The sequence below is a fragment of the Nicotiana attenuata genome, chromosome 3 (assembly GCF_001879085.1).
Source record: "Nicotiana attenuata strain UT chromosome 3, NIATTr2, whole genome shotgun sequence".
NCBI lineage: Eukaryota > Viridiplantae > Streptophyta > Magnoliopsida > Solanales > Solanaceae > Nicotiana > Nicotiana attenuata.
In genome coordinates this window covers 63,472,943-63,488,654 of record NC_031991.1, presented here as the reverse complement: position 1 = coordinate 63,488,654, position 15,712 = coordinate 63,472,943, and the positions used below count along the sequence as shown (strand labels likewise).

At 36.9% G+C, this 15,712-nt stretch overlaps 1 protein-coding gene across 2 annotated transcripts in view; it reads left to right on the top strand.

Moving 5' to 3' along the window:
* The window catches only part of LOC109223930 (helicase SEN1), a 33,252-nt gene continuing 21,989 nt past the window's right edge, over positions 4,450-15,712 (top strand). The window contains exons 1-9 of one of the 2 annotated variants that reach the window (XM_019388425.1): positions 4,450-4,723; positions 4,933-5,317; positions 6,703-6,819; positions 6,921-7,003; positions 9,298-9,444; positions 9,537-9,685; positions 9,770-9,900; positions 10,014-10,136; positions 10,216-10,289. In XM_019388425.1, coding sequence (XP_019243970.1) covers positions 4,575-4,723; positions 4,933-5,317; positions 6,703-6,819; positions 6,921-7,003; positions 9,298-9,444; positions 9,537-9,685; positions 9,770-9,900; positions 10,014-10,136; positions 10,216-10,289 — 1,358 coding nt within the window. In that variant the 5' untranslated portion in view covers positions 4,450-4,574. Of the gene's footprint in view, positions 4,724-4,932; positions 5,318-6,702; positions 6,820-6,920; positions 7,004-9,297; positions 9,445-9,536; positions 9,686-9,769; positions 9,901-10,013; positions 10,137-10,215; positions 10,290-15,712 lie in introns of those variants that run through there. The other variant, XM_019388426.1, reaches the window with a different exon arrangement.

Sequence of the window (15,712 nt, the reverse complement as noted above, 5' to 3'; positions counted from 1 at the left end):
GTCCAATATTTCCACTGGCTCCTCACCAAAAGATAGATAAAATAAGACGAACACCGTTTATAACATAAAAATTGTGTCAACAAGCACATGCAACGAAACTAAAGTAAGGGATCAAATGCATGCCGCCAACACTCCAACGGTATAAAAAAAATACATCATCACGGCTAATTCTATTTTTCATTAATTTGAACTTCATTCTCTTGAGCTTTAAATATGATCATTCCTTAAATGTGGTAGATGAAATAATAGGGTTAGGGACTTAGGGTAAAGGAAAGGGTATTATAGATAAGGGCAAAAAAAAAAAAAAAAAAAATTTAAGTAATCGGTTTATCGATAAACCGATAAACCGAAGAGGACAAAATCGAAATCGAAATCGATAACTCGATAAGGAAAATTTCGAAATCGAAATCGAAATCGATAAATCGATAAACCGATATCGATAAACCGATAACAAATAATCGATTCGATTTATCGATAAACCGATTCGAATGCATACCCCTACTTAATGTTTATCATCTAATCCAAACGGGCTCTAAGTAGCCCGGAGGCCATTTTGCCTAATTTGAATAAATGTCTTACCACTATACACGACAAACTTTTTAGAGGACGTGACTATCACCACTTATAATTTGAATAGAAGAAATAGGCATTTTCAAATATCTTTTTTATTATTTTCAAGTCTACTATGTATGAAAATAAAAATCTTTTGTAAAAAATACATAAAACTAAAAATAAATTTACAAAGATCTATTCAGTAAAGATATGAACTTCATAACATATTGTAATTGGAACATATGTGGATGTCCCAAAAAGTCTATAGCAAATTTTATAACCATATAGGATCCAATAATTCTCTTTTTTTTTTTTTTAACAGTAAAGATGATATTTATATATAATACTAGATAAGGTTTTGTATATTACATGCCATAGTAACATTTGATTACGGCATCTCATCTCTTAATTTTTTGTTAAAGTTTTAATTTTGTTATAAATATAATTGTATTTATGGTGAATGTCTATATTTAGAGAGATTCTAGGGTTCATTACTTGGTGGCTAAGTCACCCTCTCCTATAAATAAAGTGTTCTATTCCATTGTAATTCATCCAATATCAATAAAAATTCTCTCTATCTCTACTTTTCTCTGCAATACTCTTCTTCTTCATTTATTGTTTTATAACACGTTATCAGCACGGGACTCTAACCAATCGAGTAGAAGCTTTGGGATTGAGCATGTTGTTGTCAATTGTTCCATGAACTTCCTTCGTGATTAAATTCTGGATTTAAGGTATGTATATTACCGTATTTTTCTCTTTTAATCTATAATTTGATTTTATATACAAGCAAAGACAATAAAATTTGATTATAACTCTAATGGGGTTTGTAAGAAATTATAACCAACTGAAGTGGTAAAATCCTATGTCTTGCCATGATCAAATTAATGTATGATTGTGGGCAAAGAATTGAAAATCCGTACCATTGAATTTGCTCCACTCTCATTCCCTTAAGAGAATGTGATAGCAATATGTAATAAGTCCGAAAGAAGACAAAATTATTACCATAAAGGTATCAATGGATGTGGACGTGGTAATAGACGAAATTATAATCGTCATTATCGTGGGAATGAGAATAATAAGGATTCTCAAAATAAGCCTTCACTCTATGAAGTTAATGTTTGTCATCGATTTGACATAAGATTTCGTAAAGCACATACATATGACTATGGTCAATTCATGATGTAAATGTGACAACATCTGATTTATGAATACATATTTATTCTTGGAAGAACGTGCTAGTGGTAGTAAATATACCACACTCACCTCTAGAAGGAGGTTTGAGATCACATAAGAAAATAATGTCATTATTATGGCATGAATGGTCATTGGTCACGTACCTATTGCACGCCAAAATATTTTGGAAATGCGATTATTAAAGAATACTAACATTAATGCAAGAAACATATCTTGCATATAATTTTGACATAACTATAATGGTATAACTTTCTCTTTAAAAAAAATATTCACTATATGAATGTTGATGAATATGTGGTACTACAAAATCAATTGAGAACTCTGTAAGAGCCAATTATACTATTTTGGAGAAACACAATCGATTACCATTAAGGAATTGTGTTGTAGTAAGTCTCAAAGAAACTTATTCAGTTTCCAAAGTATACGCGAAAGCAGTTGACTATATTGAGACTATAAATAAAAGAAAGATTTAATATCTTCTATTACTACAACTTGTAGCGGGGTAATATGTATATGAAAAGCTACCCGCTTTATTCTCCAGCTTGTACTACACAAATAAAAGAATGCCACAATAAAGTAGAATTTTATTGATATAAAAACCCATATCATAATAAACTTGGAGTTTATTGATAATTGCATACGTCATGGTGTAAATATGAAGTTTATCGATATTGATAATTTATTCAGTTGTTATAATTGGTTTAGCCATATCAATTTAAGTATGATGTGCAAAAATAATAGAGAATTCAAATGGGTAAATATTAAAGAACTAGAAAGTTCTTTACGAATTCTCTTATATTGCTTGTTCTCATTAATTCATTGACCAACTAAAATTGAATCCCATGAATGCTGGAAATATCAAAGGTGGATATGGGCCCATTCACCTGCCATGTATACCACATAAGATGCATCTATGAGAGGCTTACATGTGCGATTATTATCAGTTTGATATAGGTAAGTATATTACATTCTCTCCGCACAAGTGGTTCAGGGTCAGGAACCAAATAATTTCATCTTATTAGTATTGATGTGAGGTGTATATTTTGATTAACATCATACCACCCAAAGGTGGGTTTCCAAAATTGAGGAAGAAAGTTAGCTTTTCTAACATGAGGGGGAGATATGATAAACAGTTGAGAAAAAGTTACGTGGGATAAATTATCATTTGTGTATCTAGATCTTCGAATAAGATAATATGAACTTGAGGTTCATAAAAAGATAATTCATTTGCAATATATTGCAAAGCATGCAAGACGCATTTGCTGACCCAAAGAAAGTAACTATATTCCCAATGCAAATGCTCCCATTAGAACAAAGTCTATACTACGTTTAAAGCGTATAGACAAATCAGTTTCAAATAAACTTCTTAATAAAAAAGATGAGCAAATGATCAAAATAATCATAATAAGGAGGCAAGTGATCTAGAAGATCATATGACACAACACTTCATAAAATCTCAGGAGAGATTCAGTTACATGAAAATATGAATGAAGAGATCTCTACGTCATGTCTTTATTAAAAATGTTGAAACCGATATAAAATGTTCGTCGACGACATATATGATAGCGCTAAATATATATATGAGGATCTTAAGTCTAGAGAAACAATTCGAATAGAATTGGCTTCATATGAAAGACATGTAGTTTTGGACATGCAGTTCAATCACTCAAAAGTATAAAGTCAATAGGTGTGTGCAATCACTTTTATGTATTTTATATGTCGGCATGACATGAAAACTTGATGTAAATCTAAACTCTATTTATATGGCTTATTGAATATACTTATATGGCAATCCATGAACGATTTAAAATGCTGATAGCATATGCAACTCTTGGAGAATTTTTTGGTCACGAATGACCACATCCTAAGTGCAATTTGTGCACAAAGGTATCCTGCTGTAACTATAAGCATGATAACGTGATAGCGAGAATTTTCAAGGTGTAACATATTCATTGGAGTTAATATGGTTATTTTGTTCACCAAGTCTCTACCGACATCAACCTTCAAGAAGCTAGTGCACAAGATTGGAATGGAAAGGCTTAAAGATGTGAATTGATGCTCTCATCAGGGGGAGTTAATACGCATTGTACTCTTTTTCCCCTACAAGGTTTTGTCCCACTGGGTTTTCCTTGCAAGGTTTTTAACGAGGCAACCAAAAGGCGTATTTCTAAACATGTGTACTCTTTTTCCTTCTCTATAAATTTTTTCCACTGGGTTTTATTTTAGTTAAGGTTTTAACGAGGCACATTATCTGTTGAATAGACATTCAAGGGGGGTGTTATAAATATAATTGTATTTATGGTGAATGTTTATATTTAGAGAGATTCTAGGGTTAATTGCTTGGTGGCTAAGTCACCCTCTCCCTATAAATAGAGGGTTCTATTCCATTATAATTCATCCAATATCATAAAAATTCTCTCTCTGTACTTTTCTCTGCAATACTATTCTTCTTCATTTATTGTTTTATACTCCCTCCGGTCCAAAATAAGTGATTTTTTGGCCTTTTTTTTGTGGTCCAAAATAAGTAATTTTTTCAAATTTCAAGAATGAATTAATTATTTTTTTCCTACATTGCCCTTGGAGTAAATAGGTGAATTTATTAATTTGAGGTAAAACAACTAAAAAGTAACTTATTGGAGCGGAGAGAGTAACAAATTAAAAGTTTTTTGTTTACTGATGATTCAAGAATATTTTGCACAATTGCTCTTCCTTTGCCGCTTTGATGCATTAGGATTTATACATACGCACCGGGAATGCGAAGATACTTTTCTTTCACGGCTTCAAACATTGGGAAGGTGGAAAACCCTAACAATTGAAGGTGGGTTATGACAGCCGAAGGTGTCGGGAGAATGTCGAAGAAAGTGGTCACAAGGAGAGAGCTGTTGGACCGATGGAGGGGCATCGAAGAAGACGACGACATTGCATCTGTAGACCTTCTCAAGCGACATCGTTTCCGCCTGCTCAAAGAAGAATGGTTTGCTTCTTCATCATCTTCTTCTTTTCTTCTTGCTCCCAATTCTCGTTCCTCGTAACTTATAAGTGTTCACATTTGCTAAACCTTTCACTATCGACCCAAAACTAGCGAAAGAGGGAGACCATGCCAAATTTCCGTTTTAAATCAAAGAAAACAATTGTTTGTATACTTTCCAATTTAATTAAGTCAGTTTTCCTTTTTGTATGCAGGTTTTCAGATGCATTCAACTACTTGATCTTTTTGCCGGAAGAAAATCATATTTGGTGTGGTTCCTGGGACCTGATGGGACCTCTTCTGGAAACTTTCTATAATTATTTTAAGGATGATCGCAGTGATTCTCCTCTAAAGCTCCTATTGGACAGAACATCTAGAGAAATGCGCCAGTGCACTCAATGTATATGTCAATACCATCAAGCCCAAGAGCTTTATAGTACAGAATACGACTCAAGTTCCATTGGTCCTCTTCTTGAGGTGTTGCAGACTCTTGATGAAGAAAGAATCAGTCAGCACCTTAAAGAGATTAATAACAGAATAAGATGTGGAGAGTACGACATTGTGCATGACAGCGGAGAAATAGTTAGCGTCATGTTTGAGGTGTTTCCATTCACATTTCTCCTCTTCCTTCATATGAATCACCAATTCATCTTTTGGTTCATTTTCTGCATTAGATATACTAGCAAAAGCTGCTGCAGTAGCAGAGAATTGCGGAAAATAAAAAAAAAAAAAAGAAAGGAGAAAGAAGAAGAAGAGAGACACAAGGTAGAAGAAGCAGAGAAAGGGAGGGAAAGGAGGGAGCTATCAGATACGAATTTCAAATATATCTTCATTTTAGAACTGCTCAAAATCAATGATAAGTCATGAATATATGAAGGAAATAGCTAGGGGATCTGGTAAACTTCTTACTGCCAGACCAGCTGTCACCTGCTAGCAAAAGTGCTGTGAAAGCTTTCCTTAATGGATAGTACTTAAATCTTAAAAATAAAGCTACAACTGGGAAATCCAAAACCCAATGAAATAGCAACAATCAGGAAATAATCAAGCAACTAAGGGATGACCAACAAGGTAATCAAACAACATGGACATAGAATACCTAAAAACTCTAAGTCTTTAAGTTTAAATTCTTGTCATTAGTCTAGTAGGGGATAAGCTAAGTGTAGGGAAAAAGGGGTTTCCATGAGATGGAAAAATCAAAACTTGTTTTATCCCATCACTTTATTGACCCCACTTGGGTCAGAAGCCCATGCTACTGAACTCGGCGGAAATAAAAACTATTTCCCCCACACAGGTTCTATATAAGTGATTGTCTGGGAATGAGCAACGAATATCTGTCTTTTTGGTAAATAAGACGGATTTGAACTGGCTGACTATCCAACTTACATCATCTCTAGATGTGCGTTAGCTACTGCATCAATAGTATGCAAAATAACGTTGCAAATGACATGGCCAGCACCGATGCACTCTGGTTACAATTTGCACTTTCCCGGATCCCGCACCTAGCGGGAGCTTAGTGCACCGGCTGCCCATTAAGGGCTGCACTGCGAGTGGAATGCCATGCAGGCTACGTACCCATAAAAATCAAGCCTAACTCTGAACAATTTTGTGAAACGTTTATTTTTTGCTTCTGCCCCTTCTTGTCTATATTTTCATTGATGTGATGCTTATGCTTTCCTGAGCCGAGGATCTATTGGAAACAACCTCTCTATCCTCACAAGGTAGGGATCAGGTCTGCGTACACACCACCCTCCCCAGACCCCACGGTGTGGGATAGGATATTACTGGGTATGTTGTTGTTGATTTTCTGCTTCTAGATGATGTAAAGGATCACGAGTATCCTATTTATCAGAAGAAAATAAGATTTAGTTTACTCGACCGGTTTGATCCTACTTTCCATCCATTCTTTTCTCCTTTTTTCCCATTCTGTCTTGATGTCATTTTTATTTCTCTGTGATGATATAGATCTCTCTTTTTTTGAGTTGCAGGTTTTGATGTTCCCAATTTTGTTAGATGATTCTTATTTGGCAAGTGAATTTGAAACATTCATTGACGCAATCGACAAATCTCATGAACTGACCTTGGGTGGACACCAGCAGTATCCGGTTTGACCTGCCTTTCTATGACTTGATGTCTCTACTTCATGTCATGCTTCAGCTGTTTTTGTTAGTCATCTTCATTTGATTTTGTCATTTTTATATTTTAGGGTGTTTATGCATTACTTTTCCATAAAGGCCGAAGAGCTCGTTCTATAGGTTTGCGGCTGGCTGGACGCATGAGTAAATTGAGGTATTGTTTCTATTGGACTTCGCGTGCAACTATATTCTGTGGTTTGTAACTCTAGCCAATTCTAGTATATGCTGTTGTCATTTTTGGTCCAACAAACATGGTTTTGACAATAGAGAAGTAGTATAAGGTTATTAAGTATTCTGAATTTGATTTGAAATCACTTACTTTATCAAAAAAAAAAGAGTTTTCTAAATTTGATAATAACAACAACAACAAAAAACCCAGTGTAATCCCACAAGTGGGGTTCCAATAAAGGCCGGCGGAAGGAATGCTCTGCTCATCTTTCTTATGGCTCGTTACCTCTTACCTTGAGAAGGTAGAGAGACTGGTTCCGGTAGACCCTCGGCTCAGGACATATAAAAAGAAAGGAGTAACAACAAGGAGCAACACCAACAAACCAATCAGAAAACCAAAGCAAAAGAAATAAGGAGTAATATAGAAATCTAAGAATATGAAAATACAAGACTAACACTAAGTATTACACTAATGCTACTGGTATAAATAAGGAAAACACTCGGCTACCTAACCTTCTACCCTAATTATGAATTTGATATTAATGTCTTATTATTCGTGCTATATAAGAGTAATTTGTTCTTATGAAAATACAAACACTAAGTAGTACACTAATACTACTGGTATAAATAAGGAAAATGCTAGGCTACCTAGCTTTTTACCCTAATTATGAATTTGATATTAATGTCTTATTGTTAGTGCTATATAAGAGTACTTTGTTCTAGGTTCTTTTAGCTTTAATTGCTATGCCTACAATGATTTGTGTCTTCAAGTGTTTTTGCAGTTAAGACTTAACATTGTCTATCAGTAGTTTGCACCTGACTAGATAACTGTTTTAAATTGCTTTGTAATATTATTCCTTAGATGAAAGAAAATCTCATGCCTAAGGAAACTTAGATGTAGATATAAATCTGTAGGGCTCCTTGAGTGTCTAGAACCGTTAATATCACCTTAAAACTTATCTTGACTGCTCACTGTGTTCTGCCATAAATTATGCAGGGACTATTTCATTTCTTTTTTTGGAGATGCATATAGCAGGATAGATGTCTTCTTCCACCCAGAAACCCATTTTCGGTGGGATTCATAATTTACAATAGGAAGAGGACCATTTCAACGCTTTACTTCTGGATATTTTAAAGGACAACAAAGCTGGTAATTATGTGGGATATATTGCCTTAGCATATCACGAAACAGCATAGGTATCTTATCAGAAAAAAAAAACAGCATAGGCACCACTAATAATGGCAGTTTTGGGTTGGTTGGCTTTCCGGTTGAGAATACCCGAATTCTATTTGCAAAACCACTGTGGATGATTTATTGTTGATGGACAATGGAACTAGAAAGGAGGAGGGAACATGTCAGGACATACTCAGCTTTTTTGATAAGTAGGTATATATTATTCACAAAGCACAAAGGCGACAAAGGTACAAAAATGACTTGCCTGATTAGCTCTGCCCTCGGACAAGACTGCAAGCTTGATAAATTCACATAACTGCAAATCCTTTAGGGAAAACTCATATTAACAACATAAGAAAACTGTGATTAATATACTTCATCAAAAAAAAAAAAAAACTGTGATTAATATAATGTAGGAAAACTATAGATGATTTTTCTCTTCAATAGCTGGCATGCCCATTGACTTCTTATTGAAAAACAAAAAAGAACTATAAGTGAGAGCCCAAATGAGTGAGGATTGACCCTTTGATTGTTTCACGAGGAGGAGTTATGTGAAAAGGCTTGTTTCTCGAAGTCCTAGTGAAGCGTTTAAAAAAAGTCCACCCTCCTTGAATGAACTCTTTAATAGAAATTCCATCCTCTTTGAATGAATTTTCCTCTCTAAATAAACCAAGCTGGCCCTCTTGGTTCTGCAGGTGGAGCTTGAGGAAGTGGTTCTTTCAGATCCCAAGTTCCTCACTTGCAAAACCAGAGACCGAAGAAGAAGCTGCTCCATGCCAATCTAAGAAGGATCAGTTTGTAAAATAGTCCATGTTCAAGAGATAACTAAGGTAGTTATAAAAATAAAAAGAAAAAAAGAAGTGCAGTTAGCTCATTGTAGCCCACTTATGCAAATTATGAAAATAACTAGGCTCTAATTTTCTGCCTTGATATCCTTTATCAAAAAAAAATTTCTGCATTGATATCATAGATTAGCATCCTGAAGTATTTTTAGAGTAGCCATTCTTTAGGAAAGACTTCCTCTATTTTGAGTTACTAGACCATTGGTAGTAACTAATATGTGCACACCTTATTGATGTCGTTTTTATTCTTGTCTTTCATTGTAGGCAATCAGCAGATTTGGATGCTTTGCAGCCTTTGCTGAAGAAGTACATTTCTTATTTGGCAGCAGACGTATCGTCATTGTCTAGTCAGAATCCAAGGCCTAGGGTTGAGTTTGATCGAGTAACTGTATGGCTCGGGATCAAAGCATTGTAGGAAGTAGTTGGCTTCTGTTCCCACGTGCATGAGCTATTGTATTCATCATTTGTATTTTTTCTTATTGTTATCTATCTGTGTCTTGAAGGCTTGGATTCTTGGAGCCTCCAGCATTTGAAGAAGGCATATTAGATCGTTACCCCATTTTTCTGAGTGTCGTTCTTAACCATATCAGTGATGATACACCAGAATTTTCTTATGCAGTTAATTGCCTGAGATTATTGTTTGAGATGCTTGGTATGTTTTCCATATACCATTTTAAGGTTCTGAATTTACTTCTTCAGCTAATACCTGATATATCTCCAATCACACTTCGTTAAGGATATAAGCTTTGGTTGAAGACTTCATTGTCTCCAAGTGTGATGCGCAATACACTATTGGGTCAGTGTTTCCACACTCGAAATGAAAAAAGCCATAAGGAAATCTTTGATCTTTTCCAGCCTTTTTTACAGGCATGTTATTCACTCAGCTATGTAATTTAAGTGCTGTGTGGTAATCTTCTTTCTATTGATGCTATCTGTGGTCCTAGTTACCGTTATCCACTCTTATGTGTAAACCCCTGCAGTCTCTTGAAGCTTTACAAGATGGAGAACATGAAAAGCAACGGAGGAATCTTCTTTATTTTCTCCTGCATCAAGTTACTGTGAGTAGTAACTTCAGCTTGCTCATGAGAAAAAAGGCTTGCCAGGTTATTATCTTGTCATCAACCCAAAGCGTGTTAAATTATTTGTCCTGTCTTATTTATCGCGAGATTCAATATATTGCAGATAGGTCTTCTCATTGTTCACCGAGGTTATACTATGAACCCGCCTTCTCCACCATATGAATGTGCACATATGTGGTATGTACCTAGAGGTTAATTATATATATGATTGACTGACTGTTATTTTTGCCCCTTGCATTGGCTACTTTACTGATGTGCTTCATACACAATGTTTAAAAGAGAGAAGCGCAACAAATAGACAAGGTCCATGGGGCTTGAAGCTCAATGCGTGATATGAAGCATATGCTTTTTTTGAAATGAATCGCACTACTTACTAGAAATAATAAATACCAAAATATATGACTTCAGTACTACAGTAACCAAATTGTATTTTTTGAGTAATTTCAGCATCTGATGTACAATAATACTGATGTTGTTTCATCTCTTCAAACGTGAAAAAAAGAAGAAACAGACTGTTTTTCCTTGGGATCAATTTGTGTGTCAGTGTTTGAATCAAACACTTTACCAAAGCGCATGGCTTCATCCATGAAGCAATAACCCCTTGTTTCACATCACTTCATTGCTTTAGGCAACGAAGCGATGACTTTTACTAACCCCGAGCAAACATGGCCTAGAACTTGCTCTTTGCTTTCTGCTACTTACTTTTCCCTTCACATTATTTCCTCCTTACTGACCTTTCTGTGAGAATGCATGGGAGAAAAATCTTATTGATTAATATTCTATGTTACAATGAGCCCTATTTATATGCATACATAACACATAACCTACTCCTATTACATAAGGGACTAGGACTAATTACATGTATTCACATAACTATTCTAACACCCCCCAAGCTGGTGCATATAAATTATATGTACCGAGCTTGTTACGTATGTAGTTAATACGAGGACTAGTGAAGGACTTGGTGAAAATATCTGCAAGCTGATCATTCGACTTCACAAATTTTGTAGCAATATCTCTCGAGAGTATCTTCTCTCTAACAAAGTGACAGTCAATCTCATTGTGTTTAGTTCTCTTATGGAACACTGGATTTGACGCAATATGAAGAGCAACTTGATTATCACACACTAGTCCCATCTGACTAATCTCACCAATTTTCAACTCCTTGAGCAACAGTTTGATCCGAATTAGCTCACATGTCGCCATAACCATTGCTCAATATTCTACTTCTGCACTAGACCGAGCAACCACATTCTGTTTCTTGCTCTTCCAAGACACCAAATTTTCTCCTACTAAGACACAATATCCAGACGTAGAACGTCTATCAAAAGGTGATCTTGCCCAATCAACATCTAAGTATCCAATGATCTGGTCATGGCCTCGATCCTCAAACAATAAACCTTTGCCTGGAGTTGATTTTATATACCGAAGAATGCGGACAATTGCATTCCAATGACTATCACAGGGAGAATCCATAAACTGACTCACAACACTCACAGGATAGGAAATGTCAGGTCTAGTCACTGTGAGGTAATTTAATTTACCAACAATCGCCTATATCTTGCAGGATCGCAAAGAGGCTCCCCTGTCCTGGCAGAAGTTTAGAATTCGGATTCATCGGAGTGTCAACAGGTCTACAACCTGTCATTCCTATCTCCTCAAGAATATCTAAGGCATACTTCCGTTGTGAGATCACGATAACTGAGCTAGACTGAGCGACCTCAATACCCAGAAAATACTTTAATCTGCCTAGATCCTTAGTCTGAAAGTGCTGAAAGAGATGTTGCTTCAACTTACTAATACCATCCTGATCATTGGCGGTAATAACAATATCGTCAACATAAACGACCAGATAAATACAGAGATTTGAAGCAGAATGCCGATAAAACACAGAGTGATCAGCTTCACTATGAATCATGCCAAACTCCTGAATAACTGTGCTGAACTTACCAAACCAGGCTCGAGAAGATTGCTTTATACCATAGACGGACCAGCGCAACCGACATACAAGGCCACTAGACTCCCCTTGAGCAACAAAACCAGGTGGTTGCTCCATATAACCCTCATCCTCCTGCCCAATCAGCATTTGAGTATCCAACGATCTGCTCATGGCCTTGATCCTCAAACAATAAACCTTTGCCTGGAGCTGATTTTATATACCGAAGAATGNGCAAACTAAACACACAAAAATATATTCTTAAAAGTTAAGAGTTGGAACGAGTTTACCGAATTGCCGAACAACTTCTTGAAAATTGAAAATCGTTGAAGACTTGAAGACTTGAATACTTCAATTCACCAACTTCACAATTTTTCACGAAATTGCAATAATAAAATAAGCAATTATAGAAGAGAAATTAGATATAGATTGAGAGAGATTGAGATAGATTGATGAATTGGTGAGTAAAAATGAAAGAATGAGGGGGTATTTATAGTTGAGAATTGGGGAAAAGTGTAATTATATAAAGTTTGGGGCCAAATGGCTATTTTTAAAGTTCCAAACGGTTGAAAATTAAAGGCCAACGGCTAGATTTTAAAATCTGACCGTTGGCTATTTTTTAAAAAAAAAAAAATTTTTTTTAAAAAAATTAGCCGTTGGAGCCCGTTAGGACCGCTAGGCTCGGTTGAACCGGCCCAGGACCGCCTGCCGGTCCCGGGCTTAGCGGTCCCGGTCTCGTGGGCCTCGTGTACAAGACTGGCCCGTCACGGGCTTCCTACCCATTAAGGGACCGGCCCACCAGGACCGGCCCGCCGGGACCGTTTAGCCCGTTAGGACCGCGGGCCCGGTCCCAGACCGGCCCACCAACAGCCTTAGATCCAGTGATCCAATTTGCATCACTATATCCTTCAATTATCGCAGGATACTTACTGTAATGCAAAGCATAATCTTGGGTATGCCTTAGATAGCCCAAAACTCGTTTCATTGCCATCCAATGAGTTTGGTCGAGATTACTTGTGTAACGACTCAGTTTACTTACTGCACAAGCTATATTAGGTCGTGTACAGTTCATGATATATATAAAAATCCCGAACACTTGAGCATAATCCAATTGAGATATGCTTTGACCTAGATTCTTTGTAAGAGCCAAATTTATATCAATCAGAGTCTTTGCGACTTTGAAATCTAAATACTTGAATTTTTCAAGGACCATTTTAACGTAATGAGATTGAGACAATGCCAGTCCTTGAGGAGTCCTATGGATTTTAATTCCTAGAATTAAATCAGCAACTCCTAAGTCTTTCATATCAAACTTGCTAGCAAGTATACACTTAGTAGCATTTATATCCGCAATGTCTTAGCTCATTGTGAGAAAGCACGGGAGAAAATATATTATTGAATAATAATGACAATGACACTGAGCATTGTCATTATACAATGAAACTAACACTCCCCCTCAAGCTGGTAATAACATCCTGATCATTGCCGGTAGTAACAATATCGCCAACATAAACGACCAGATAAATACAGAGATTTGAAGCAGAATGTCGATAAAATACAGAGTGATCAGCTTCATTACGAGTCATGCCAAAATCTTGAATAACTGTGCTGAACTTACCAAACCAGGCTCGAGGAGACTGCTTTAGACCATAGAGGGACCGGCGCAACCGACATACAAGGCCACTAGACTTCCCCTGAGCAACAAAACCAGGTGGTTGCTCCATATAAACCTCATCCTCAAGTTCACCGTGAAGAAAAGCATTCTTAATGTCCAACTGATAGAGAGGCTAATGGCGAACAACAGCCATGGATAGAAAAAGGCGGACTGATGCAATTTTAGCTACGGGAGAGAAAGTATCACTGTAATCGAGTCCAAATATCTGAGTATATCCTTTGGCGACAAGACGAGCCTTAAGTCGATCAACCTTGCCATCTGGACCAACTTTGACTGCATACACCCAACAACAACCAACAGGCGATTTACCCGAAGGAAGAGGAACAAGCTCCCAAGTACCACTCGTATGTAAAGCAGACATCTCGTCAATCATAGCCTGTCGCCACCCGGGATGAGACAATGCTTCACCTGTAGACTTACGGATGGAAACAGAGGACAAAGATGATACAAATGCACAATGGGATGATGACAGACAATGATAACTTAAATCGACATAATGGGGATTAGGATTAAGTGTGGACCGTATACCTTTTCGTAGTGCAACTGGTTGACCAAGAGGAGACAAGTCCGCAGTATTAGCAGGGTCAGGTGCAGGACGTGAATCAGCTAGGCGCGGACGATGATGATGAGTCAGGAGTGGTGGAGCTGTAGAAGGTTGAACTAGACTAGGTGGTGGCACTGGAGCTATAGGTGGTGGAGCTGCAACTGGAGCTGTAGGTGGTGGATCTGCAACTGGAGCTGTGGAGGAAGATAAATGGGAGATAGTGACTGAATCTCCAAAAGACGAAACTGGTAGCACCTCAGAAATATCTAAGTGATTACCTGGACCTGTGAAGTATGATTGGGTTTCAAAGAAGGTAACATCAGTAGACATAGGATACTGCTGGAGGTCAGGAGAATAGCATCGATATTCTTTTTGCGTTCTTGAGTAACCTAGAAATATGCACTTAAGAGCACGATGAGCTAACTTATCTTTTCCTGGAGTAAGGTTATGAACAAAACACGTGCTCCCAAAGACACGGGGTGGAAGAGAGAACAAAAGTAAGTGGGAAAACATGACAGAGAATGGAACTTGATCTGGATAGCTGAAGATGGCATACGATTAATAAGATAGCAAGATATAAGAACTGCATCCCCCCAAAAATGCAACGGAACATGAGATTGTATGAGTAGGGTACGAGCAGTTTCAATAAGATGTCTATTCTTTCTTTCAGCTATCCTATTTTATTGGGATGTGTACGGACAAGTTGTTTGATGAATAATTCCATGAGAGCTCATAAACTGCTGAAATGGAGAAGACAATACTCTAGGGCATTATCACTACAAAATGTGCGGATAGAAACCCCTAATTGATTTTGAATTTCAGCGTGGAAGGACTGGAAAATAGAAAACAACTCAGATCGATTTTTCATCAAAAATATCCAAGTGCACCTGGAATAATCATCAATGAAACTGACAAAGTAGCGGAATCCCAAGGTAGAACTGACCCGACTAGGACCCTAAACATTTGGATGGACTAAAGTAAAAGGCGACTCTGCTCGATTTTCAAGACGCTGAGGAAAATGGGAGCGGATGTGCTTACCGAACTGACATGACTCACACTCTAGAGTGGACAAATGAGATAAGCCAGGTACCATTTTCTGAAGTTTTAGCAAACTGGGATGTCCCAACCGTTTATGTAATAAATTTGGTGAATCAGTAACAAGACAAGTTGTTGAAGGAAGACAAGATGTGAGTCCATGTGATTTTGCAAGAATAAGGTAATAAAGTCCATCTGATTCATGTCCGGTACCAATGATCCGCCCCGTACTGCGTTCCTGTATAAAAACAAGGTCATCAAGAAATAAAACAACACATTTTAGTGATTTGGCTAAGTAGCTAACGACTATGAGATTAAAAGGACTACCGGGAACATAAAGAACTGAATCTAAAGGTAAGGAAGTAGACTTGCTTGACCTATTGCAGTTGCCATGGTTTGAGACCCATTGG